This window comes from Parus major, chromosome 9 (assembly GCF_001522545.3).
Source record: "Parus major isolate Abel chromosome 9, Parus_major1.1, whole genome shotgun sequence".
Classification (NCBI taxonomy): domain Eukaryota; kingdom Metazoa; phylum Chordata; class Aves; order Passeriformes; family Paridae; genus Parus; species Parus major.
Genome location: NC_031778.1, coordinates 5563802 through 5591090, shown reverse-complemented (window position 1 = coordinate 5591090; position 27289 = coordinate 5563802). Strand labels below are relative to the sequence as shown.

The 27289-nt window shown below is 44.8% G+C and overlaps 1 protein-coding gene and 1 long non-coding RNA gene across 6 annotated transcripts; both read right to left on the bottom strand.

The window, feature by feature from the left end:
• Positions 1-879: 879 nt before the first annotated feature.
• EHHADH (enoyl-CoA hydratase and 3-hydroxyacyl CoA dehydrogenase) lies at positions 880-26419 on the bottom strand. Of its 5 annotated transcripts, XM_033516634.1 has the most exons (9): positions 26300-26384; positions 24006-24112; positions 21771-21889; positions 19766-19869; positions 18851-19023; positions 17149-17260; positions 16824-16928; positions 10455-10796; positions 880-3352 (listed from the first exon to the last, which is right to left on the bottom strand). In XM_033516634.1, the coding sequence occupies exons 4-9, from the start codon at positions 19797-19799 to the stop codon at positions 2082-2084; spliced, it is 2037 nt and encodes a 678-aa protein (XP_033372525.1). In that variant the 5' UTR covers positions 19800-19869; positions 21771-21889; positions 24006-24112; positions 26300-26384; the 3' UTR covers positions 880-2081. The 5 variants fall into 5 exon arrangements, with proteins under 5 accessions (XP_033372525.1, XP_015492800.1, XP_015492798.1 ...); XM_015637314.2 differs by lacking the exon at positions 21771-21889; XM_015637312.2 differs by lacking the exons at positions 21771-21889; positions 24006-24112 and having other exon boundaries at positions 26300-26419.
• Positions 9811-10448, bottom strand: LOC117244849. The gene is made up of 2 exons (XR_004498669.1): positions 10154-10448; positions 9811-10054 (listed from the first exon to the last, which is right to left on the bottom strand). It is a non-coding gene; the product is annotated as an uncharacterized LOC117244849 (long non-coding RNA).
• Positions 26420-27289: the final 870 nt, after the last annotated feature.

Below are 27289 nucleotides of genomic sequence, written 5' to 3'. Positions count from 1 at the left end.
GGGGCTGGCAATGTGGCCTGGCAGCGGCAGCAATGTCACCGCTGCCTGCTGGGACGTCAGGCAGACAGAACGATCGATGCTGGGCTGCTTTGGTCGATGCGAATTTACAAATGAACTTCTGTCAGGAGAGACATTACTGGTGTGAACAACCTCTGTTCTCAGCAATTCCTGACGAAGGAAACGGACCCATCAAAGGCACCAGCACATAGGTGCTGCAGGTGATGAGAAGCATTTTCACCCCAGGGTAGAAGCTGGTGTTATCCTGGGATAACATTACTGCTCCAGAGGAAGGGCATGTCCTCTGCTCTGCAGCCTCTTGCTGCAGGAGAATTGCCCTTTTCCAAGTAATCCCCAGTGCAGGATTACCACAGCACAAGGCACAGGAGAAGGGAAATTAGCTTGGGTAGGGCATAGTGTCAGAGCTGTCCTGGGACGACAGACCAGCCACCAGCACAGCCAGGGATGTTGTGTAATGTGTCATGCAGAGCCTGCTTGTGTGGAAGTAGTGCTTCACCTCTGAGCCAAGAGGCTCTCAGCTGTGGCACATGAGTGATTTGGGGCAAACTTCCGGGCCTAGAGTGACTCCTTCTCCAGTCCTGGAGAAAAGTCCTCCCAGGAACCAGGCACTTGGGTTGGCTTGTAACTCCTGATCGGTTTCCTGCCCTCAATTTTGCTCTCTCACCCACTGGTGGACAGGAGTAGACAAAGGGCAAAATAAAACATATTTAGACAAAAGAAGCATGCAGTCTTTTCAGACACAAACTCCTCCAGAAACAGGAAAATTGTCTAGTTCCACCATGCAGAGAAGGGATGGGGAAAAAACAAAAATCAAGCACATTTGCTTTTTTTCCACCATCTCACATGATACCATATAATCCATCATTAGATAATCAAAGCAATTTTATTAAATTAAAAGCAAAAGTTAAACATTCAATATTCCTGAGAAGGGAATACAGACCAACCTATTCCTCACACCAGACTGAAAGATACATTCACTAGACATGTGAAATGGGAGACTTTGCCCCAAAGCATCAAGTCTGGAGCTGGTTTGGCTCCCTCTCACTCTGCTCTGCCCTTTGCTAGAGATCTGCCACCTCCCTGCCTGCCTGCAAGCAGTGTTCCTGCCTGCACAGCTCTTGTGCTGTGCCCTTCCCAGTGCACTCTCTGATCATGTGACAACCTAGTCAGTGCCAGGCTGTTTCAAGATGCTCAATTAGAGCCTGTTGAGCCCCAAGACCTGGTAGCTGTAGTCAAGCAAGATGAGAGGAGTGATGGCAACACATTTCCACACTGAAGAGATGCCAGAAGATGTTTCTGCTTGGACAAAGCTAGGTGGGGATAATGGCAACAGAGGATGGAGTCTGGATGCAGAAGGCCGGTCATGAGCCAACACCACAGGGTAGGCTAGTCAGGCTGATGGATTTGTGGCTTTCCTGGCATTTATTAGAGCCTCCTCTGCAGCAGGAAGAAGAGACAGTACCAGGGGGCAGCAAGGGACTGCCCCTTGCTCTCTGCCCAGACCTGCTCTCTCCACTTCATTTGACTTTACCTCTGAAAGCTGCTACACCCTTGTGCCATCTGTCCCCCAGCAGCAGGAAGGGAGCAGGTTCCAGTTGGCTGGCTGCAGAAGAGCCAGGGAATTGACGGGAGATGTCTGCACAGGAAAGAACTGAAACAAACCGGGAAATAGGTTGAAGACAGGATTTGGTAGATCCAGCAGGTCTTGGTTGAACTGTGATGGTAATTTTCTTGTCTCCAGCCATTATTCGCATTGTGGGCTGTAAATGCTGCTCCCTGCCTTTCCCAAAGACAGACTGCAAGCAGTGCAAAGTGAGATGGGCCTTTACACAGCAGTGTGTGAAACAGTGGGTGAGGTTGGGCCTGATGCAAAAGGATGGATTAAGGCAGTTGTGACCTGCAGCAGGTGGGGGACTGAGATCAATTATTGGCCAAAATTATTCCCTGCAAAGGTCTCAGAAGGCCCATAACTTTGTTTACGGGCCTGTAGCACTTTGGGTTTTATTGGAAGAGGCAGTGCAATTGAAGCACTGGTTTCATGAGATCAGCCTCCATCAGAGGAATCACAGCTTGGGGCTCTGCCGACTGAGGTAGGACATCCACTCCTTGAGGGGGGGATTCCCCACAGCCACCAGCTTTTTCAGAAAGGCACTGGGCCGTAGCCCAGGCACATCAGGGTGGGCCTCAGAGTACTTCTGCAGTTTAGCCAGCACGCGGGGAAGCCCCATGGTGGAGGCGTAGAACATGGGGCCACCCCTGTGCTTCGGCCACCCGTAGCCATTGATGTAAATGACGTCCAGGTGCTCTGGGCCTGATGCTATTCCCTCAGCCAGGATGGCAAACCCCTCGTTGATGAGGGAAAACAGACACCGCTCCAGGATTTCCTCCTGGTCTATAAAGCGGGTCTTGATGTGATGGGTATCTCTGTACTGGGACAGGAAGTTGTGGAGCCATGGGTCTGGCGTGGCTGTCCTGCCCCCAGCCTTCTCGTACTGGTACCAGCCTTTGCCGGTTTTCTGGCCGAAGCGGCCCTGCTCACACAGGAGGTCTGGCAGGGGGCTGTAGCGCTGGCCGTGCCGCTGCCGGGCCGGTGTGCCTGCAGCGAGGGACGGCCCAGTCAGGCCCAGGTCCTTCCGAGACCTCCAGCCCACATCCAGCCCAGCAAGGTCAGACATGCGGAAAGGGCCTATCTTAAACCCAAAATCTTCAAGAACCTGATCTACTGCTTCTGGTGTGCTTCCTTCCTCTAAAAGGAAAACTGCTTGCTGTACGTATGGAAACATCATGCGATTCCCAACAAACCCAAAACAGTTCCCTACCACCACTCCAACTTTTTTCAGGGCTTTGGCCAGCTGCATAGCAGTGGCGATGGCAGTGGGGGACGTGTGGCGGCCATAGATGATTTCCAGCAGCCTCATCACATGGGCAGGGGAGAAGAAGTGGGTGCCAATGACCTGCTGTGGGCGGCTCGTGGCAGAAGCTATTTCGTCGATGTTCAGGGCTGATGTGTTTGTGCACAGTAAGGCTCCCGGCTTGCAGATCTTTGACAGCTTGTGGAATATTTCCTTCTTTAGTGCCATGTTCTCAAACACAGCCTCGATGACGAGGTCTACATCACGCATCAGATCAAAGTCCACAGTGAACTGGAGACGTGCAGGGTTATGGAAATCCAGGGTCTGGGCACCCCCCTCCATTTTCATAGCCTCCCGTTCCAAAAGGAGCATCACAGCTTTTCTTCCCTTGTTCAGATACTCCAGATTCTGCTCCAGGGCTACCACAGGTATGTTGGCCTTAACCAGAGAAGTCACAATGCCTTGGCCCATTGTCCCCAGCCCTAGGGATAAAAGCAAGATAGAATCAAAGACTATGAACAGAAAATTAATCTCTTGACAGTAGCATTTCCTTTGCATCTCCAGGATAAAAAGTGGAGGCCTCTGGAAAACAAGTAGTGTAGACATAGAAAACAGATATTGAGGACTGGGAAAAAGGAGGGTGAATTTGCTCTTTCAGTGAGCATAAATGTTTGAAAAGAGGTAGCACAAAGGCAAGTTAGTACCCTCACAAGCTTATAAAATGCCAGTGGGATTCACCCAGTGTGCACACCCGTGTAATTCATGTCTTATCTCTGCAAAGTTTTATACATATGGAAACCAGGGTCATTGAGGAGTGAGAACCTGGGGATCAGAGAGAGAAGCTCTGAGTTACAGCTGAAACCCTGTTACTGCCTTCTGCAGGCAGGTTCAAAGCAAGATACCACCCTGAGGGTATCAGTGCCTCACTGTTCCTGTGACATGGTCTGTTATGGGCATTGGGCAGATATACCCCCCCCAGAGAGTTTGACACCAGCAAAGTTCAAAGAGTTTGTTTCTCCCTCATGCTCCCAAGCTTCCTCTTTGCCTCCCTCCTTTTCTCCCTCTGCACTTCATTGTGTGATCTTTGAAGCAAAAAAAAAATTTTGGCTGCTATTTCTGTGAAGACTTGGATGCTGAACTGTTCTAAACTTTGTCTCTAATGTCTCACGTGTCTCTCAGTGCCTGGTCAAACTAGAACTAACACAGCGTTCTTCATCTAGTTCCAACATCTTCTCTCTTCTTTTAAACCATGCTGCCACATCAGTAGCCTTTTGCCTGCTGTTCACTTTCTGTCAGGTATCTCTGCCCACCAGGAACTCTTCAAGTCCTCCAACACAGGCCATTCCTAACTTCTGAAGATTCTCAAAGTCAGTCTTTCTTGTCCAACCACACAGTTAAAACTCTTTCCAAGAATTCCTGTAACTGAGAATCCATTCATACTGTAATTTTTTCCTCCAGGATGCATAAATGTGCTACCCCCAGCTCCATACCCCCAGGAATATCAGTGTAGAGATTACCGCCTTGATCCCTTGCACCAGTTCTATCCTCTGTGACATTAAATGAAGCTGCACTTTCCTGTGACATACAACCCACACCACTGATCCCACTCTCCCACAGTGGAGGCTTTTCCAACTAAATTAATACAAACTAGTGAGGGAAGGTCAGCACAATTTTACCAGCTTTGAAAGTGCGAAGCCTCTGAATGGGAGGATTATTAATATCCTAAATAAAGCAGCAACTGAAGTATAGATTTGTTATAATTCTGTAAAAATGATTTTTTTAATCTCAGGTTTACAAATGGATGTCAGCTCAACGAATAAACAGAAACAAGGGGATTAAAAATTTTGTCTAAATCAGCTTTGTAAAGAAGAGCTGAAATTATGTCATCATTTAAACAAATTCCAGCAGCCAAGGTCAGACAAGGTAGGATGTTTTTCCTGCATGCTGCACACTCTTGGTTTAGTTTTGCCCACCTTCAGCTTGTATGCACACAAGACATTTCAAACATTCCCTGCTTAGCCACCAGAAAATAGTTTTTACTGGCATCACTAGCTGGCAGCCTGCTTACAAACCATCATTACACTCCCAAGCAAGTGCTGAAGTTCCTTTCTAGGAAATTAGATTTTCTACTTCATAATCAAGTTCTGCTGAAAACTAATTTGAAAATAAATCTAGAATAACATGAATCAACTCTTAGTAATTCAGTGTCTATGGTTTGCTGACTGAAAAAACGTGAACATGAGTAGCTGCTCCCACTGTGCTCACTCTCCAGAGCCTTTGATGCGGGACCAGGTACAATTAGGGACACGTTTTCCCTGGCTTTGTTGAGCCACACGAGGTGCTTTCTTCCTGCAATGCAGGAGGGTAACTCACCCCCCAAACCCAGCTCCATCTGTCAGGCTCTCTTTAGACATCAAGCGGAAGTGTTTGTGGTTCCACATAGCTCCCTCTTCAAGTCTCTTCCTTCCCACCGTGGAGGCCAAGGGTTTCTCTCTAGAATTTCCAAGTTCTCCACACATCCTAGGTCTTAGGCACTCCTGATCCTCCCAGCTTCAGTTTCGTGACTGAAATCTCAGTGATTCTCTTGCCATATGAACACACTGCCTTTTCCTAAATTGAAACCTCTTTTGTCAGCAGATGTTCCCAAAGCTTCTTTCCCAGGCAAGCTCTGCAGTGGTGCCAGGTGATTCCCCTGGTTGCTTTCATCATGAGTACTCCATGTAGGTTTTAGCCATCCCATGAGAGACAGGCACACATGCTTGTAGTACTACGCTTTCTAGGCCACTGGAACAGGCTTATAGATAAGATATGAGCTTGCCAAGCTTGTTTCTGACCTAGAAAAGCTGTCTCTCAACTTCCTACAGAACTCTGCAATGGCCTGTATGAAATGATGTTTAATGAAGCTGGCAGAGAGAGTAATGAAAGCCCCAAGGGGTTTGTTACATTAGAGCTCACACAGCATGATTCCCCTGGAAATATTTTCTAAAAGTGGACTATAAAACTAAGGAGAGCTTTGGCTATCTAGCAGCAAAAAAGGCAATTCTGAGGACTCCTCTTATGCAACTCAGAAAGCCAAGTGATCTTGGGAAGATTATGGGATATGTTAGAGCAGAATAAAATGGCAGGGGATCATTAGGCCTTACATGTGTAAAAGGCTGTGGAAGAAAGAAGAAGGGAGATGTCTCATGCTCAGCTCAAATCACACAGACTGAAACATGGCAAGGAATTGCTCCAGAATTTCTGCTGTATGTTCCATTTTCTTACCCAATAGTGTTCTCCCTTCCCCCAAACCAGGAAAATCCCTATATTCTCATCTTCAACGCAGGGGACTATTTTCATGTGTAAGGCACATTTTTTCCGAAAAAGACTGAAAACGGCTTCAGGAGGCAAGAACAGTGCCCAGCCATCCTGGTCCTGGTCTTTTATTGTGAAATGAAGCTTTGACATATAATTAAAACTATACTTGTGCATATGTAATTTCAGGCCAAATATGGGTATGACAAATCCATTTGCTGGGCAAGTTGAGTGAATAATGATGGTTAATTATTTATCTGTCATGTGAAGTACTTAGAATATGAAAAACCATACAAAATTAATTAAAGGACTTTAAAATACAAATTTCAAAACAAAAGAACTTGAAATATGTACAAGGCAGATCATGTACTGTCACACATTACAGAAATACTGATCAGTGGAAAGCACTCTGAACTATAATGAATATTTGGACGTTAAAATGCCTGGCAATTGAAATAATCCTTTATAGATTGGTAAAAATATGCAAGGACTGTTCCGGTTTTCCTGATAAAAACAACAATAAGCACTTGGCAGCGATGGGCTGCTGCAGGCTGGGGCTGCTGCTTTCTCTGTTTCAGGGTATTGGTTTCAAGCAGAAATAATGTGATACTCCAGGCAAGCAGGGAGCTGTGGGGAGATGTAGTTGCAAGGGACAGAGAGAAAAGAACCTTCTTTCTGGGTGCTGAGGAACCAGAGAAAGTAAAAAGAGGTAGGAGCTGAGAGTTCAGAACAACAAAAGCCAAGGAAACAAAAAGTCGGCATGAAAAAGTCAACATGATCTTCTCAGTTGCTTCTCCCCATGCAGCAATAAAAGATGGAAGCAGCAGCATAATGCAATATAGGTTTAGTGTGTGAAACTGCACAGCTCTATCTGTGGGAATGTGGGGTCTGCATGACTTCTGATGAGCCTAAATTGAGGCAGCATCTTTCTCTGACTGCCCTCCTCTCTGCAGTCTCTCTCTGCAGAACAGAGACCCTGGGTCACCCAGGTAGACTCAGTACTTGCATGGATGAGCAGCACTATTTTAAAAGGTATCAGTCCCTCAAAAATCATCCCTAGGATTTTGATTTCTGGTGCTGCAGGGATGTACTTCAGATCAAAAATATGAAGTTACAAAACACTGTAGAGCATTGTACTGTGTGGAGAATGACTTTTTGTTAAAGTAGCCTGAAAGAAAAAATACAATTGTGTTGGCATGTTCTCTGCCTGTCTCTAATGGACTTACAATTTCACTTACATGAAAAGGCAAAATAGGAGGGAAACCTTCCAGAGGAAGGGAAAAAAGCACAATAAGATGCAGAAAGAAGTGATAGAAAGCAGTGACACTTTGGTGTGGGAGTCAGGGTTAAAAGGAGGTCAAGATCAAGAACCTCCAAGATAAGATATGTCACATGAAATGAAGTATGACATGAACAAGAGCATAAGAAAAGCAAGCTCTGCTGGTGGGATACAAGGGGCTGTGTAATGGGAGCAGTGATTCAGCAAGGACTGGAGTCTGGGTGAGTGTCAAGGCCCTGAGTGCACTGATGGAATTTAATGTGTCCCTGACCAGCCACACCTGGAGCCTCCACCCACCTGCACTGTCCATTGCCTCTGAGCCCTGTTTAAGCTCAGACCTGGGCTTATAACCACTTCTTAAGCTTCCTTGGAGGAGTTCTGGTGGTTTGCTGTGGCTATGACCACTGTTGATCCAGACCTCAGCCTACCTTCCTATCTTTACCTTGGACCTGCATTATCCTGTGAACTTTGCTTGATCACTTGTATTCCCAGTAGGTCCTGGCCATGACCTCTGGGCCTGCCCTACCTGCCTTGCCCAGGTACTGTAAATGTTGATGCAGCAGTAGGTTGTGCTGCCATCCAGAGGGAGAAATGAGTGGACAGAACCTTCAGGAACAGGGAAGTGTGAAGGCCTGTATGTGGGGAGGAATGGTACATAGTGGGGGCTGGCTGCTGGGAAGCAGTTCCCCAGAAGAGGGTTTGGGAGTGCTGGTGGACACCAGGTTGACTGTGAGCAGCAGTATGACCTTGTGGCAGAGAAGATCAATGGTATGTGGAGCTATGTCAGGAGGGGTCCTGCTGGAAGCTTGAGGGAAGTGATCCTGCCCCGCTATGTGGTAAGACCACAGCTTGAGTGCTGGGTCCACTTCTGGGCTCCCCAGTACAAGAGTGATATGGAATGATTGGAGTGAGTTCAGTGACGGGCAAATAGGATGATTAAGGGACTGGAGTATGTCTCATGAGGAAGGGCTGAGTGAGCCATGACTTCAGCACTGAGAAGGCTTGGGGGATATCACCCATGTATATATAAAAACCTCAGAGAATGGTATCTGGTAAAGGAGATGACACCAGACTCAAGTGGCCTCTGGTGATAAAACAAGAGCTTATGGGCACAAACTGAAACATGGGAGTTCCATCTGAACAAAAGGAAACCATTATTTTTAGTGTGTGGCTGATTGAGCACTGGCACAGGTTGCCCAAAAAAGTTGTGGAATCCTCATCCTTGGAGATGTTCAAGAGCTGTCTGGACATGGTCCTGAGAAAGTGGCTCTAGGTGACCCCACGTGAGTAGAGATGTTGGACAAGATGACATGTAGAGGTGCCTTCTTGTCTCAAGGATTCTGTTGTTCTGCCCCCATTATTGCCACTGGCTCCCCATCCTGGGGTGCAGCTGCTCCCTGACAGTAGATAATTTACTGGATGTGTTGGACCTGGCTAGTATAAAGGTTGGCAGTTACCCTGGGGATACTAAGCAGGAGCAAGGAAGAAAGGTCTTGGTACCTGATCTTGGTGTAATTACTCCTGGTATGCTGTTCTGACTTTGGCTATGCACATTTTATGAAGTGTTGAAAAATTTGGGAAAGTTCAGGGTGTGAAGACCAGAGAGTGACAGATTGTGCTTTGCAGCAGAAGTATCAAGGCACTTAGTTTATTTTAGCTGAAGAAGGAGGAGTTAAATTGAGCATGGTCTGTAATCAGCTATGAAAACACTAAAATCTGGGGGTGAGGTTGGGGCAATCTCAGACTGTAATTCAGAAATCTGTCCAGAGATAAGTGGCAAATAATTCAATGGAATAGACATGCAGCCCTGCCAATTCTGCCTGGATACAAAGAACAGATTATGTTTCTAGTAGAAACTTTCTAATAGAGGTTGCATTTGTCCTCAGAATTCCTTCTAGCTCAATTACAGCCCCAAAATAGGCAGCTCAGCTCTAACAGCCCTTCTGGCTAAACTGTCACTGTGATTAGATCTTTGCAAGTGTGTTGTTCTGGCATGGTTTAGCAGCACAGAGCAGAGAATGTCCCTCCTGGTCATTCCCCCAAACTCCACAGGAGCCCTCCTGTCAAAGCACACACTGCAGGACTGACCTGTCTGGGACTGACAAAAGTGCATGCCCAAACTTCTATGCTCTTCAAGTCATAGAATAAATTTGGTAATAATTAATGCCTCTTTACCTGAATGCTTTAACAGCCACAGATCCTTCTCACGGGGTTTGTGGACAAATGTTTAAAAAGGCATTTCTATTAAAAATTATGGCATAGCAGCTAATGAAGAGAACTTTCAAAAAAATCTCTATGGCCTGAAATGAGTTGTCAGACATCTCAAGAGCCCTGAGAAACACTCAGAAAAAACAAAAAACAAAACAGTGTTGATCTGGTGAGATTTCCTTGAAACAGAATGGATGTTTTCCAAGTGCTCCATTACTTGTCTAACCATTTTTGAGTGCTACTATCAACAGCAAGAGCTGAAATATATTTTTTTTTAATCTCAGCAGTGCATTGCAGGTTTTATTTAAATTGCTCTTATAAAAAATTAATGAAGGCATTATCTTGCTGGGCTAAAAAATGGCAGGAGTGGATCCCAGTGAGATGAAATCTTCTTAAAATACAGCTGTCAAAACATTTTTGTATTAATATATCCCTGAGTGACTCTGAGCACATGCACTTGCAGTACAAAACTAGACCAGGAGGAGAAGAACTTCTTACAGACCTGCTTCTAGAACGATGCAAAGCCAGGTTTCGGTGCTTAAAAGGGGGCAGACTGCTTATGGTCCGCACACGAAGCTGTCTCTGAAATAAAAGAAAGCTATTCTTCCAAAGGAAGAGGCAACATCAGGCGCTAATCTAGCGGCATGCGAGCTGCCATCTGAATTTGGAGCTTCCCAGGGTAGTGACAACTTCAGCAGTGGGTGTGAAGTATCTGTGGCTGCGATGGGTGTGAGTGACTGCTGGGGACTCCCGGCTGAGCTGTTGGCTGCGGGACTCCCACCCCGGCAGCTCCCTGTCCTTACCTATGACGGCTGCCTGGCGCACGGGCTGCGGGGCAGCGCTGCTCCAGGAGGCTCCGCTGGGAGTTGCCCACCTGTGCACGGCTCTCTCGGCGAAGAAGGCGTACTGCAGCGCCTGGGCCTGCCCCGAGGTCCGCAGCACCCCGAACAGCTCCCGCTCCCGCCGCACCCCCTCGGCAAAGGGCCTCTCGGTGGCGGCTCGCACGGCTTGGAAGCACAGCTCCGGAGCCAGGCACCCCCGCGCCTGTTTCTTCACCTTCACGAGAGCCTCCCGCAGAAACGCTTCCATGTTGGGCAGTCTGGGAACTGGCTTAAGGCTGAGCCTGCGGGGTGCCAGGGGCTGACCTGGTGGAAGAGAAATGGAGTTACAGAACAAAGCACCCGCATCTTTTCAGATGTAGCCTTTTCAGACTTCCAGACCCTTTTCTATAGGTTGCGAAGACAGTCTGTCTCTTCTCTAACTTGCACTGCGTTAGGGCTTGCATGGCACAGTGAGCTGGGTCTAGAACTAAAGCTTCTGACACTTCTCCTTATTTCTGTTTGCTCTGACAATTACGATTTTTCAAGTCCCTTCTCAGACTTCAAAAAAAGTAAGGATTTATTTTCAAAGTAACTCTCTCCTTCCTTTTCTCAGCTTCAGAGTGCCCTGACTTTCCAGTTCTCTCCCTCTACAGTCCCAGCTGCTACATTCATATGGATCTTTCTATAGGCTTCATTAACGAAGCTTTCCTCCAGTATTGTTTAGTATTCAGGACCCAGTTGACACTAGCCAGAGGCATTCCAGCCACAGGCCTGACCCAGACATTGACAAGAGAGTGGAAAACACACACTGACTTCTTCCCTGACTGAAGGAGCCCCTCAAGTCACTTTGGGACTAACCAAAAGGAGATCTCATTCAGCATGAGTTGGGCAGCAAATGAATAACAAGGGAAAGTTCATGTTTGTGTCAGCAAGGGATGAATCAAGCAGACACACAAATATATGAAATTCATTACAGAGAGAGGTTGCTATGGTGATACCTAGAAAGAATCTTAATTGAGAGAACTTAGTTACATTTCAGATGCCAAAATCCTCTGTCTTCTTTGTAAGTACAGGCCTGGCCATACTCAGGAGTTCCTCTGCTCTTAATGGCAACTTGCTCAATAAAGACCAGGGAGGATCAAGATCAGCAATTCGGAATGGATCCCCTTGATACTGCAAAGTTCTCACAAAGACCCTGCTGTCATCCCGACATATCCAGATCATTAACTGTAGCATGGCACTGCATGGATTGCTAGTGCTGTTCCCAGAAGCAGCCAGGACTGCCAGCAAAGTCAGGTGGTGGGCTGAGAACCTTGTGCTGAAGCTCTCTGGGGACAATGTCTCATTGCTGTGGGCTCTTAGATGAACTCTGCCAGGGGGGCACACTTCCTTCCAAGGTGGCATATTGCATGCAGCAGGTCTTCCTGTTGTCTGAGCTAGGGCAGTGTCAATGCACCAGCAGAAGACTCAGGAAATCCTGCAGGGGATACTGAAGAGCAGGAATAATGGCAGCACTACAGGCATAGTTGCCTGAGGAATGTGTCCTGACTCTAGCTCTTCCTCCAAGACTGAGCAATGCTTAGGAGGAACAGAAATACAAGTTTCCAGAATGAGTTATTAAAGTGATTTCTTGTAATAAAGGTCTTCAGAGCTCAGTTTTTTTAATTAAGCCTCTTAGTGAGCAGAAAAAGATGATCACTCACTGTGTAAGTAGCTTCCCTTGTAATCAGAGTTCATAAAAATGTTTTCACATTGACAGTGGATATAATTCGTATCAGCCAGTATTGCAGGATTTAGTCAGGATAATGTTTCTTTATTTTGGAATAATTTTTTTGCCTCTAAGTTTTTAACCCAGAAATGCTCTTTATCTGGAGTTCTTTATTTAGCATTTAAATAGTGGGTTATATTCCATCACAAGAGGAAAGATCAGGCTTGTCCCAGAAAACTGATCTGATGGCTGGAAGATTGGGCAGATCAAGGGACTTCATATGACATCCAGTGGAAAGGGCTGGTAAAAATGGAATACCATTGGGAGCCTTTAAGCTTGGTCTTCAGACAGCAAATAATACTGTAAGCACAAATACTGATGGGGGACAGAAGACAGTTCCTCAGACTGAAAAAAAATAACTCAGGGTCCTGAAATAAAACTCCCATTTTAGCTGCAAACTAAATAGGTTTTCTACACCACCTCTATGCAGTGTCATAGATTCTGCAATGCCAATAAGAATACACGACATGTTTGTGATCAGGAAAGAATTATCAGAATCCAAATCTGGGAAGAAGACATCAGTGTGGGACACCTGCAGCTTGATTTCTGAAAGCAAAGCAGCAGGAAGATGATGAGCAGTGTCAGACATCAGTGCTGAAGGAAAAGCACTATCCACACACGAGATAACACAGACTTCTTCTTTGTTTGCCAGGTTTTTAGTCCAGGTGACACAAAGGACAGATTGGGTCTATAAAATTTCTGTCAGCAAATGCACCACATATGCATACAGTATCAAATATTATGTTATTTAAAGAAAGAAATATCATCCCAGAGTTGTAAACCCTTGGGGTACTATGGGATGGCACATGCAAGGGAAAGGGCCAGCCTAATGTTCTTCCTCATGCAGGGAACTGCTTGTGAATTTTTGAGGAATAAAGCTGAGCCTGGCCACTGCCCCTCAGGCTATCAGAGACAAGTCCAGGCCATGTCAGACCTTTCACAAACTCAGTTTGTGTCCAAAGGACACTTGGCTAGGCCTCTGTCTAAGGAAGGTGTCAGCCAGAACCTTGAGCCCTGGGGAGAGATTAAAATGTTTTTTGATATTGTGCATCTTGGCAGAGATGATTCACAGAAAGGCTTTGCAGCTCTAAAGGAAAGCCTTTCCTCCAGCCTCCATTTCAAGGATGCAATTACCCACCAGCAGCATCTGTTCCGCCCCTGGCTTTGATGTGCCTCAGAAGGAACAACTGCTTCCTCTGCAGCAGCTCCCAATAGCTTACAGGCAGAAACTCATCTTTCCACACAGATTAATACCTGGGGGACTTGAGCTACTCCAAGTTGCTCTGGTTTTCCTTGGCTCTTTGGTGCAAGGCATTGGTACTGCTTTGCTCTGAGGTCAATCAGCAGATGGGGTCAGAAAAACAAGGAGTGTATATGGAGAGTTTCAAAGTCTGCTGTGTAGAGGCCAAAAGCCAATTTCTCCTCCAGCTGAGGAAGACCAGAGCAGTCCAACAAGAAGTGGGCAGGATGAGCTGCAAGTTGCTGGCTGCCACCAGCAGTTCCAGCCATTTGTCAATTTTGTGATGCCATCAGCTGGGAAAAGCCTGAAACGCAGCTTTGGATTACTGCAGTGATCATCAAGCACATTTAATGAAAGGACATTCTCCTTGTCCCCAAGGATTTAATTCCTGTCTATTCCTTTTTAAAAATGCCTTCAGAAGTGAAGATGTTTTCTTTAGCCTGGAGAAGCCAGTTTGCCTAGAGAGGTCAGGGAATTATTCTCACTTCCTATCTGCAATATATAAATACTGGTTTTCAGTAAAAAAATCTAACTCTGAATCAGTAATTGCCTCTGTGTATTTGTACACCCACTTACTGTTTCAGAGCATCTTTTGAAGGTGTTCTTCATTAGGAACAATCCATAAGAATGTATGGATGAGAATGCTCTCCCAACATGCCATAAAAGTAGCTCTGTCAGCTGTGTATCACAACACTAATCAAGGACCCCTGATACAGTAAGGCAGTCATTTGAGACTGATCTCTTGCCATGAGATCCTGCAGCCCCAGCACTGAGAAAGCTTTAGAAGAAAATTATTTCTGAATTGATTCTTTGAGAGTTATCTTGCAGTACAGCCTTCCCAGGAATAGAAATTCCAGTGGTGACAACACTAGTTATTTAGCCAGACTTCTCTGTAAGAAGTCTGCAATTGTAGCTTCATGTTTAAAAAAAAAATCTCATCAGAAACAAAATGCTGCATGCCACACAAAGCCAGCAGAATTTTGTGATGACATTTTTTTGTTACATTCACTTTGGTTTTATTATCTGAAAAACATTCACTGAAAACAGAACTCCATGTGAACAAACTCCAGACCAGCTATATAAGACTCTCATCTCTTCTGCAGCCCTGTTAGTGCTTGATGAATAAAGATGAAGGTGCTGCCTTGCCTTTGTGTGACAGGAAAATTACTAACTTTAGGCAAAGACCAAAGCAAGGAATGGCTCAAAAGGAACATACAGGCCCTGGGTACACCAATCTTTCAAATTATTAGATAACCTGAGGGTAAATGGTGCATCAAAACTTGTCATGGTCTTCTGCTGGGTCTAATGAGAAATTTTTCAAGCAGGAAAGAAATAGATGAGCTGGCTCACCAGTGTTTTCACTGTTAAAACAAGTATTTTAAATGCCAGTAAAGCTGCTGGAAAGAGTCTGAAAGCATTTTTTAAGTCCTGTGGGAGCTGATATATAGCGTGATGTGAAACACCATCAATGATATTACTCATTTTTGCTGGGATAACTCAAACCAGCAATAAACAGATTGAAAATCTATTAATGATTAAGACTGGGACAGGCTACCTGCTGGACATTGAGCCAGGATCCTTGTATGCTTATACAACTAAAAAAAAATTAAAATAATAATAATAATAATAATAATAATAAAAAATTATTGGTAGCTGCAATTTCCAAAGAAGAGGATGCTAAAGAACAGGATTTTGCTAGTATTGGTAGTGGATATAAGCTCCAGAAAGCAATTTACTCTGAGAAATAGTGTGGTCAATGTTTCCTTCCTGAGGGTCTCCTCTAAGGCCAAGCTGGCTTTCACAACTGTCAGCCACTGCACAATGTCTGTCACAGAAGAAACAAGCATCCAAATATCTAAACTTCACCCACTTGCACATAGCATTTGTTGAAATCCAGAATGTTTTCTGGTTTGCCAGTTCCAGCAATGTATCCATTACTCATTCATGACACAGTGCTGCTGCTGCTGCCATCAGTACTGCCATAGATCTTGTGCAAAGCATCATTCAGAGCCCAGAGGGTACATCACAGGGAGCACTGTTTGTTGGGTTAATTTGCCTAGAAGAGTGGTAATATTTCACTGTTCTCCCATCAGATGGAGAATTCTCATTCAAAACAGACAAACCCAGCAAACCAAAGTACCTTTGTTTTTCTTAGAAGCAGCAGTGAAATACATCACCCATCTCTTGCTAAGGAATTATATTTAGTCTGATGACATACAGGAAAAAGAAAAGAGGACTGCTTATGTCATTGATTCTGCACTAGAAAATGAAGCCCTAACATACTGTGGTATGAATACTGTGAGAAGGATGGGCATCTGCTATAGAAAACCCAGCCAAAGAATACCTTGGCAGCTCTCTGGTACATCTCAAGATATGAGGAAGTATACAAGACACTGATATTTAAGAAGAGTCCATTCTTTGAAGTACCTTAAAATATGGTGCACTGTCATCTAGGACAAAGCTTAGGCTGCCTCAGCTTCTAGCATGGAGAAGGGGCCTTGTCTGTAGTGAAGGGAAGTGAAGGAGCAAAACCAACACCCCAGCTTGGAACAGCATTGCCTGTAAACGCCATGTGATCAGAGCAGAAAGGCTATTTCACTTCCCTGCATTCATCTCGTTGTGACAGAGCTCCAGATGAAATTCAGTGGTCAGGTTCCAGAGGTACAAGGAGGTCAGTAGGGGGAAAATGCCCTGTTTTCTTTCAAGGCAACATTCCTCATGCTGCACAAGGAATGTTCCTCTTCCTAAGTTAACTCCAGTGAATTTGATTCTGTTATTTCTAAGATGCGGGAAAAAATCTCTCCCCATTCCTCCTATCTGCATTGGCCTTTTTTTTTTTTTACATGACACCCAAAGGATTAGGGACAGAGTCACTTGCAGACCATGGATCATTAAATTGAGGAGAGGATGTGCCAGCCCCTCCACTACAGGGAGAAAGTTATTTTTGCTCAGCCATTATGGATGGTGCAACCAGAATGTGCACAATGCCAGCTGGGATCCAGAACTATGTATGGATAGAGCACTTATTCCCCAAAACCTGGAGAGTGCAGCATCCCAGGGGAGCATGTGAGTTTGGATATACAATTAAAAAGCAGAAGGACTTGATATGTATCTGTTCTCTGAATCTCACATGAACTTCTGCAGCTTTCCAGCATTTGATTTTTTTCACTTCAGATAACAGGAAGCAATTCTGCAATTCTGCAATTAATTCTATCTTACATGGATGCCAAAACTCAAGAATGGAGCATATAAATTGGAACAAACTGGCGGGCTTTGTTTTGACTCTTTTCAGCCCTGAAACATCACCAGTTATTTCCTGGCACTGCTACAATTTGTTCCTCACCAATCACTTTGTTTGCCAAACGGATTGCTGCCTCAATGGTGTTTTCTTCCACAATTTCATCAACCAAGCCCAGCTTCAGTGCTTCAGTTGCTGGAATGTGTTTTCCTGCCATAAAAAGAGAAATAAGGTGACTGCAGTGGAGCCTGATGTGCAATTTTGTTCTTTTCCATCTGAGCAAATAACTTGTGCAGCTGGTAATTAGCCCCTCATGGGTGGAAGAAAGTAGAATTACAACCCAAGCAGCTACACAGGTAAGAGATTCCTGGTTTTTAGACCAAGCTGGTATAATTCAATGCCATGTTCTTCTTACAGACACAGCACTCACCTGTAGTGATCATATCCAGAGCAGCTGGTACTCCAATCAGTCTGGGGAGTCGCTGGGTGCCTTCAGCACCTGGAAGTAACCCTATGGTGACCTCTGGCAATCCCATCCGAGCCTAAAATGAAGTAAAATTAAACAAAAAAAATGATTAGAAAGAGTGACAATTGCAAACTGAGCAACCCGGAGGAAAGCCAAGCAGATGTGAGTCACATTGCTCCTCTAGGAAGCCTCAGAATTTCTACATTGAAACTTAATACTTTCTTTTTGCTACACAAAATATATAAGAAAAAGAAGCACTTGACCATTTCAAGGATTTCTGTGTAAATGCACAATGAAAACATGACCTTTCAGAGGATTTCTGTGTTAGTGCAGCACTGGGGAAAAGCCGTAGGGCCAATAGCATTCCCTAGATTGACACGTGTCAATAATGCTTTCAAGTAGTTGTTACCAACTGTTGGAGGGCATGCTGGCTTAACTTTCATCTCCCTACTCTAGTTCTTGCAAGTTTAGTAGAGTTGGAAGGAACCATAAAACCATCTTGTTTCACTACCTGCTATGGGCAGGGACACCTTCCACTACATGAGATTGCTCAGAGCCCCATCTAACCTGGCTTTGAACACCACTGAACTCTTTGCTAATCTTCCTTCAAACGTCTCTTGGTGAATTTGACATCTGGTAGTCACGGCAGATAAGCCAGGGACAGCAGGAAGTGTATGGAGGTCTTCTCTTAAAAAATTGTATCTAGACTTTTTTGCCTTTAAACAATAGTTTGCACATTTTCTATTGAGCTTTTAAGAGATTCTGAGTTACTTTAAGACCACTACTTATAGTTCCAGTAGTCATGGCACTTCATCATGTGGTTTAGTGGGTATGGTGGCAATTGGTCAAAGGTTAGACTTAGTGATCTTGGATGACCTCTAAAAGAGGCCTCAAAATCCTCTTGGAGGTCTTTTCCAACCTTAATGATTCTGTGATTCCATGGCCCTCACCTTAGGTGGCACAGAGCATGATGTGGAGCATCACTTTATGCTGTTACAGCAACCCACACTGCCGCAGAGAATGTGAGTCACTGCAGAAGTGAGGGGATGGCCCTGTCAGTAAGGAGACTATTCAAGGAGACAGGTACTGCTCAAGGTGGTTCAGCATGCCTGAACCTTGAAGGAGGGGATTGAAGAAAAAAACCCAGATCATTGCTGAAGACTCTTCAAGTTGTCTTTTGGTCAAAGTGCTCCTTGGGGACCCAGAGCTCATGAGGAATCTAACCATAAATGCTCCACACTAGCTGAGTTTCAACTACCTATAGAAACTAGGCCATGAGCAGAAAAGTGCAAAATTCACAGGGCGGGGGAAAAAAATAAATAAGAGAAAGTCACGCTGCATGAGTCAGTAAGATGCAGCTGTCTGCATCAGAATATAGATAATGAGACCTAGGGCAAATTAACATTTGGTTACTGAAGTTTCTATGCAGCCGTCTTATCATACTAGTTGCTTTATATTTAGAAATGACTTGAAATTAGTTAGTTAGTAAGACTTAGGAAAGATGTCAAGGGTGATGGTGTAGGTGAAGAACGTCTGAGTGCACAGCCTTGTATCCTACTGCTATAAAGCTGCTCTCCTCTGGGCAGAGTGTCCCAGGAAAGGTACCCTGTCCCTCTGCTCGTGCCATCTCTACCTGGCTCAGGGATGCCTTCAGCGGCAGTGTTACCTTCACGTGTGCAACGCGGTAGTGACAGCCCAGCGCCACCTCCAGGCCTCCTCCCAAAGCGACGCCTTCGATGGCCGCCACCACCGGCTTCTCAATGCTTTCGATGAGAGCCACGATGGGGCCCAGGGCAACTCCATGTCTCTTCGGAGAGGAAAATCCTCGGATGTCAGCTCCTGAGAGAGCACCAAGAGATTAGGAGGAATTAGTAGGCGAGGCAGTGACTGGAACAATCCTTCCCTCTGTGCTACTGGACACAGCTGCTCACAGATGCCCAAGTCCTTGCAGAGCATGCTGCTGGCAGGAGAGTGTTTAACAGGAAGCAACCTCTTTTGGGACCATCTTCAAGGAACCCTGGATCCTTGATCCTGTTGACAGAGCTCCAAGGAAGGCTTAGTACAAAAATACAGAGTAACTGTAAGGATCATGAGGTCACTGCAGAAATTTGCAAACATTCTTGGTGTAATACTGAGCCTGCAATAGTTAAGTGGAAGTTACTAGTAACAAGCAATGTAGAACTCCACAGAAATCCCCTAGCTTTTCAGACTTCTTCAGCTGGAGATCTGTTATTCACCACTGCCCAACCCCAGGCACATTCCATACACCAAAGCATTGTGGTCCAGAGATTTTACATAAACAAAGCTATGGAGACTGAGGAAACACCAGGATGTTATGGAGTGGAGCAGTTGTCCCTCATTTCAGTAATTACAGACCAGCTCACTTCCAGCCTATTTCAAGGTCCAGCTTGTCATGTACCCCATGTCAATTCTGGATAGCAAAATAGACAAAGCACCCTGTCTTGTGGCCATTTCCAGCCAAATCAGGACTTTTGTCAGCAATGTTACAAGGCAGAGAATTTTCAGATATGATGGGTAGAGAGAGTTTAATCTTTTGCTCAGCCTGTGTTTGATGTCTTACCTGCACTGAATTTCCCATTTTCACCACAAATCATAACAGCTTTCACTGAGGGATCTGCATCTGCTTTCTTCAGCCCATCCTCTAAAGCCTGGAGAACTGCCAGACTGAAATAAAATGGAGATTCAGTGAGTAGCCATCAAATATATCCACCTTCTGAGAGGTTTATGTTATGAACACTGAGCAGCCCAGTGAAAATGAGCACCATGTCCAACAGGCCGTCCCCATGCCTGGCTGCTGCCATGGCTTCTCCAGGTGAATCTTGGCCTTAGTCTCCCTCTTACTCCAAGGACAAGCACCCAAACCCAACAGGCTGACTGCCAGCCTGTCAGTCACTGCCTGGAGACTCATCTACAGGCTATGACACTGCTGTTTCCACAATAAGCTGCACAGGGAAATGTTCTTTTGAAGATATCTTTATGAATTAAACATTCAGATTTTCAAGAAAACAGTTTAGCATAATTTAGAAGTAATTAATGCTAAACCACTGACAATCTAAGAACTTTTTTGAAAGGAGCTCTAGGGATAAAAAAAGTTACCTTTCAAACACCTGACACAGGCTCTGCTGATGTTAATAATGCTTTCACCTTGTGAAAATCTGCACCCAGGTCCAGACTTAAACTGGTGTGGGATCCTGTCAAAGGGAATTTGGGCATGAAACACTACACAGAACATGTCTCAACTCATCTGAACAGGTAGCTCTGCAGACACCAGCAGTAAATGCGGCCAGCAAAGAATTAATGAAGAATTTAAAAATGGATCTGTAGAAACATAAATAGTGTTTTTTTTTCAAATCAGATATTTAAAAAAACTGACCCAACTGTATGTCCACTTCTCATTTGCCTCTTTAAAGCTAATTCATGTGTTTGTATGGATGGACTTGGAGAACCTAGTCTGTTTTAAAAGGTGGTAACAATAGTGATAGTAGGTAAAAAATAGAAGCATTTACACTTTAATAATAGAAATATTAATACAAATTTTATGTGTATACAATTTAGATACTAAAATGTACTGATATACATATATACTCATAGAGTTTGTGAGAGACTGTTCTGTGTGCATGTGTAGAGATGCCTCTGATAAGAAAATCCGAGCCACAAGCAGTTGGAGGCTGGAGGAATATCCAAGTATCATCCACACTTGCCCAGACCTTTATAAAACCAGCTTTCCTTCCTAGACCTTCTCCAACCCTGAGCCCAGCTCCACATGTAAGCTTGGTGCTGAGGAAAAGGGAGCAGAGCTCTGTTGATGCCCAGTGGAGAGGAGCAGTATTAATTACACAGAATTAATAAAAAGCCCTGAGGCATACTCAGCTTGTGCATGTTGCTCTGTGTATTAGAGGGTGTTTAATCTAAAAAGGAAGTCGTGAAGTAGATGAAAAACACATCATTGTACTCTTGTGTACAGACATTTTTACAGAGCAATGCTTTCAGAAGTCACGTGGGGATCCATAGTCTGCAAAGGAAAACCTGTGAGCCCAGGGAGCTCCCTATAAGCCAGATGTATGAAGGAACCCCAGCCGACCTCTGCATATTCCTCCTTCAAAATCAAAAATTAAAGACAAACCATAGGCAAAGTTTAACAATCAGGGCTGTTGACAGAGGAGGGTTTTCTAGGAGGGTCTCCAGTACCACTTGCTGCCTGTATAAGGCCTTGTTACAAGAAGGGTCAGTGGGAGCTCTGAGACCTGACAGCCAGAAACTGGGAGAAGTGTTATTTTTTGGAGAGAGAACAGTTATGTACCAATTGCCCAATCCAGACATCCAAGACAACTCTGATGTTAGTACTGGTTCTGAAGGCTGAAATTTAAAATGAGAATAATTTGGTCATGCCAAAGTAAAACTATGAGGTGAGTTAGTAAAGGTCCCTCCTCTGCATGTAGGTCCACATAACAGAACATGAAAACCTTTCCAAATTATATACACTAAATGTGTTTTAATAGGTTAAATTAAATGTGATTTAATAGGTTAAAACAAAAGGAGGGTTTATCTCCCTCCTTTTGGCATACCTGTGGTTGCTGCTATTTGAGGAGCACTCACAGGCTGCACCCAATGCTTGCTGCTCTTTGAGTTCTGTTTGTGCATCAGTGATGAGCCAGGCCACAGCAATACCAAAATCACCCAGGGGCTGGCAGATAGCAGGGAAAGCCATTAGGAAATGACATTACACTCTACAAACCATGGTGCAAAGGGGGAGAAAAAACATGTTCCATGATCCAAACAAACGTGAAGTTACTAATTTGCAACTATTGTGTAGACAAATGGCACAATTCCATCAGGGACAGACAAGAAGCAATCAGTATTTCTGCGTCTGTTCCTGGCATGTGACCAACAGATGCAAAATGCCCATCTAGAAGTGTTGTCTGCAGCAAATGGAAAGGTTCAATGTTCTATGGAAGAAATCAGTTACAAGTCCTCAGTACTTACAACAACATACTACTACCAAAATAAAAACTAGTCATCAAGGCTGCCACAAAATCAGTTTGATCCCTGCCTCACCTTTATTAACCCAACAGGACTGTTTATGGCAGTGAATAATTTAGTACTTGTGTAAATATCTCTTCTATTTCCATATAACTTTTTCCCAATGAGAATTTTTGTGGGATAAAAAGGAAGAAAGATCAGACCTTTTGAAGTTTCTTGTTTTCCTAAGATGGAGTGATAAGTTTGCCTTGGATATGTCACAGTCCAACACACAGACTGCACTGCTTTGTCACTCACATATTATAACTGGCAGTAAAAGATGTAATTTTCAATTAAAGCATCATAGTAAAATATATGACAGTAGAATTATAAAAATGCTCAGGAGAATCCAGCTTCAAACTGCTCGAGCATTGAAGAAACAAAAAGTCACAGTAATTTTCATAAGTATTTCATTACTACAACACTGTCATTCATTTAGCAGTAACAATGCAAAAATTCCCTCCATGCTTTCCAAGGTTGCATCCCATGCCATGTAGTCAGTTCTACCATGGGTACTATTGTGACTGCAAAAAAAGTGATTCTGCCAAGGTGATTCCGTGTTCCAGATTTCAGGAACTCAAAACAGGTGCTGTTAAAAAGTAGGGGCATACCAGAGCAAAGGAATATTCTTGGAGGTTACCATACCAGGTTGTTTTTATTTTATGGAACTCATTGCAGTGATTCTGATGTGCTGGATTTGTAACAGGGTTTTATAATTTACCTTAATTATTTCACATTTTAGCTGGAGTTTGTGAATGTGAATTTCTTTCATTTAAAAAAAAAAGCAGTATAAGGCAATCCTGAAAATTGACTTAGTCATATTCAAAGAAGTGAGACTCAAATCCAACAGTGGAAAATGTTTATGTAAAACATGCAGGTCTGATCCTTTCCCTTTGTATTTTTATTAGCTTCTAATATACTTTAAAAACGTGGAAATCCCAAACCTGGACAACAGTCCAGGCTCTCCCATTGTCACAGGCTTCCTTTCCTTTGGATAGCTTCCTGCAGTGTTTTTCTTTGAACTACCTGCTGGGTATTACATAATCCCCTACTTGGAACTGAGGACTTGTGTGCTGGAGTTACCTGCTCTGCTCTCCCTTGCTTCAGTGTCAGATCCAGCTGTGTAGTAGCTACTGTCACACATTGCTGTGACAGGTTGCTAATACAGCTTGAATGGTTCTGCACATAAATTAAGGCCAGAGCCAGAATGGCATCTTTTGGGTGGAATTTTAGTTGTTTTAGAGAGCAGATGCTTATTCATCCCAGAATTTTCTCTCTGTATCTCATCCTGATGAGGTGCTGATCACATGTAATCACATTCTCCCTGTGTTGCTTCCTGTCTGAAACTGCAGCTTCTCTCATCTCCTTTACATTTCCTGATTTTTATGGTGATCAGGGTTAGAAGGACAATCCTGGCAGCCATGGAGAGCCTTTCCCAGTCAAACCTGTTATGCTGTCACATTTCATAGCTCCACACATAAGCTCCCCTATTGCACAGCCTCTCCTGTCCTCCCTGGAGCTTTTCTGTCCTTGTCAGCTCAAATGTTGAAATACTCCTTTAAGTCCTTCTAATTCCCAGTGCCATCAGCCTGCCCCTGCTGAGAAGGGGTAGTCAGTCCTTCATTTTCCAAGTCTTGTCTTTCTGTTCCCCCAGACTCACAGATCTTTGCATATCTAAATCTCTTCTCTCAATACCATGATCTTGTAAATGTAGATCTCTGAATACTAAACTTCTGCAAGCCAGGGAAAAAACCTCCAAACAAATCAAATCTGGCACATACCACCTCTGCTGGTGAAGAAAGCACGGAGCTTAAAGGGGAGTCTGTGTGGGAATCAAATTTGCTGCCAGAATCTCAAGTCAGCACACATTTCTCAGGAAAGCACTGCCCTGCAGGTATGAAGCAGAGGATGGTGTCAGACAGGAGAAAGCAAATTCCTGCCCACCAGTGGCTTCTAAAGTGCTAATGGCCAGTGTGATGGCCCAGGAGGGGGGAAATGGATAATGGGGAGAGGTAGGGGAGGCTGGAGCACAGCAGCAAAGTCTCACCAGTCTTAAAAAAGCATTTGTGCCTGCTGTGAAATAACATTTTCAGGATTGCAGGACGTGGCTCCTGTCTGTAACTTTCACTGCCTGCTATCACCTGTGCAGTTAAACGTTTCCAACAGCACTAATAAACCTGCTCCCTGTGGTCCAGTACAGAAATGTGCAGAAGCAGGAGGAGCACCCAGGGATCAGAGTGTGCTCTACCTCTCCTAGCTGCAGACAGATCTCAGCTAACACCTACCCGATGGCAAAGGTGTGAGAATTATGGGTCTCTTTTAAAACAGGTGTTACCCTAGCAGGCCACCAAAGACCACAGACATGTCTCAAGTTGTAATTTAATGGATCTGAAGTCTGCCAGGGTCTTCCTTTCCTGTGGGGCTGAGGGACAGGACCACAACCACACTATCTGTCACCCTTGGTGTATCAGAACTGCACCTTGCTGTGAGGGCACTGCATGGCCAGGAGGAAAGGGCAGTAAAGGCAGAGATCTGTCCTGAAGAATTTCTTGTGCTGTTGCTGTTCAAAGGCAGAGGTGACTTTGGGTTTTCCTCAGGACTTCTCAAAAGAGGGGAGATAAGGTTCCTTAAGCACATATCTGTTACTGTTGACAGTTGTACTCAGTGATTTTAAAGGTCTTTTCATCCTCAGTGATACTATAATTCTTTAGGTCTGTATTTTGTATTTTTCATGGTAAGGATTGAACAGTTTTTGTGAACACAGCCTGGAGATCATCTTAGACTGGTCTTGAGCACAGGAGGTCCAAAGGATGTCTTACACCGTACAGTTCTGGGAGTTCTACATGTCTGGTTCATCTAAACTCATCAAGTCACTCTCAGTTTCTCATGGTAATTACCTGAGCATGTGAAAATGTTCTTAGTGTACTTCTAAACAAGTTGCAACAGAAGAGTGAGCACTGCCAGCTATAATGTAGCCTTGCTACAGAAAAGCATTAGGTTTCATCTCCTTTTCATGTTCTTCCTTATCTCAATGAGCTTCTTTCAAACAAATTTTCTCATTTATAAGTCAAGCACAGCTGCAGTGGGGTTTTTTTTTTTTGGCTTATGAATACAGATTGAATATACACTGTGGTCACTGTTACTGAACAAATACAGCTGCTTAAAAAGGGTTTATGTGCTACTCAGAACTAGAGAAACTAAAAGAACTAAAACCCACAACTAATGTAAAGCCAAAAGCACATAAGTCCTTTTCAAGACACATGAAAAACTAAAATTTCTGAGGCTCCTACAGACTGACCTTGTTTGACCTTGTTTTTCACTGGCTCATGTTTGAGACTGCATGGGGCCCTTCATCATGACCATGATCAGCATTTAGAGGTAAATTCCTTAATCGTTTTTAAAGGCCAAACGAACTGCTTTCTGATAGCCCTGGCTGGGTTTAATCCTGGTGCCAGCTCCTCTTGCTGAACCACGCCTGATATCCACAGAGCCCTTTGCCCTCTGCCCTGCACACACTTGGATAGTGCAGAGATTTGCCAGGCAAGCATTGAGCAGTGTGTGGGGCAGGCAATCAAACCAGGGAATCTGCGAATTGACTTGTACCAAACAGCGCTGAAGGCACCCCAGACTGAGTTAGCAGTGCTGTGCTGTCTTGCTGAAGCAGTGTCTTGATGTTTAAAGACTGGAAGGTGATGAGAAATAGGCAAAGTTCTTAAACATCCTCCGGGGGAGATGACAGAAAGTACGGTTTGCTGAGCCTGGCACCCCTCCTTGTGAAACCCCCTAACTAGAAATTATAAGAAGGAGCAGAAGTTATGGCAAAGTTCAGCATTTTTGCAAAGCGAGATCCAAGCTACCTCTGAAGGAGCTGCCCGGGCCCCTGCGAGTACGGAGCGGTGTAGAAATCCCGGCTGAGGCTCTCTGGGGCCGTCCCCGCTCCGGGACCGGGCGGAGCCTCGCTCGGGCACGGAGAGAGGGAATGAGGTGAAAAGGAAGGAAATCGGAGAATCCCCCACCCGCTCACAAGGGTGTCCCCAGCCCCGGGCCGGCGCTCCCCGCGGGCTGCCGGCGGTACCTGAGCGCGTTTACCGGCGGGTTGCGGAGCCGGATGATGGCCACGGCCGAGCCCCTCTCGTAGTGCGCCATGCCGAACGCTCCCGCTGTGTCCCCGTGTCCCCGGGCCAGGCCCCGGCGCGCCCCGCCCGCAGCCCGCCCTCAGCGCCCGGTCACCGCGGGGCTGGCCCCGGCCCCGGCCCGCAGAGAGCTGCCTCCACTGGGCTTGCAAAATGCGGAATACGGAAATATTTCTTAAGAAAGGATGTTCATTAATGTTTGATCGTTGTAACTTTCAAGCCTAATCAACTAGGAAGGAGATTTGATCCGTGAAACAGGAGCTCGCAAGCTCTAAGTGATGTCCAGGTGTTGGAAAGAGAAATTCCTTTTTGGTAAAATTGCCTTGTTAAGGTGTAGGGCTCCACATGTTTCAATGATCTCAGTCCTAGGGAGAAAGGTTGACAGCATTTGGGAAGAAGGATGTGTGTGATGTGGCACTGAGAGTGGGCACACAGAATGCAGAGCTTAGAGGCTACAAGAACATTTGGCAGAACCCCCAGAATAAGGAAGAAGCCAATAGAGCCAACCCAACAATTGTACCAAAATCAGCTCTGATGGGTAAATGGTAATTTTGGCAGGGGCAGATCATGACCAGCGACTCACAGACCACTGACCCAAGAAACATTGACCCAAAAGAAGAGGAAGACTGGGCTAATTAGTATGAGAAATGAGAGAATCATTAATCAATAGAAGATAAACTACTAATTAATGAGAGAACAGTGAAACTTCCAGCCAATGACCATCAATACCTTCATTTGCTAAAATGTATAAGAAGTGAGAAGGTTTGATAGTTGTGCTGGTTTTGTGGATTTGCTACCCAGCCTCCTTTCTGTACAGAAATGTAAATAAATCAAATACCTCAACTCAGTGTTGGATTGGAATCTTGTATGCTGGGTGAAAGAACCTATTCTGGGACAATACTGGGATTTAATGTGTGCTCCCAGTCAAGCAC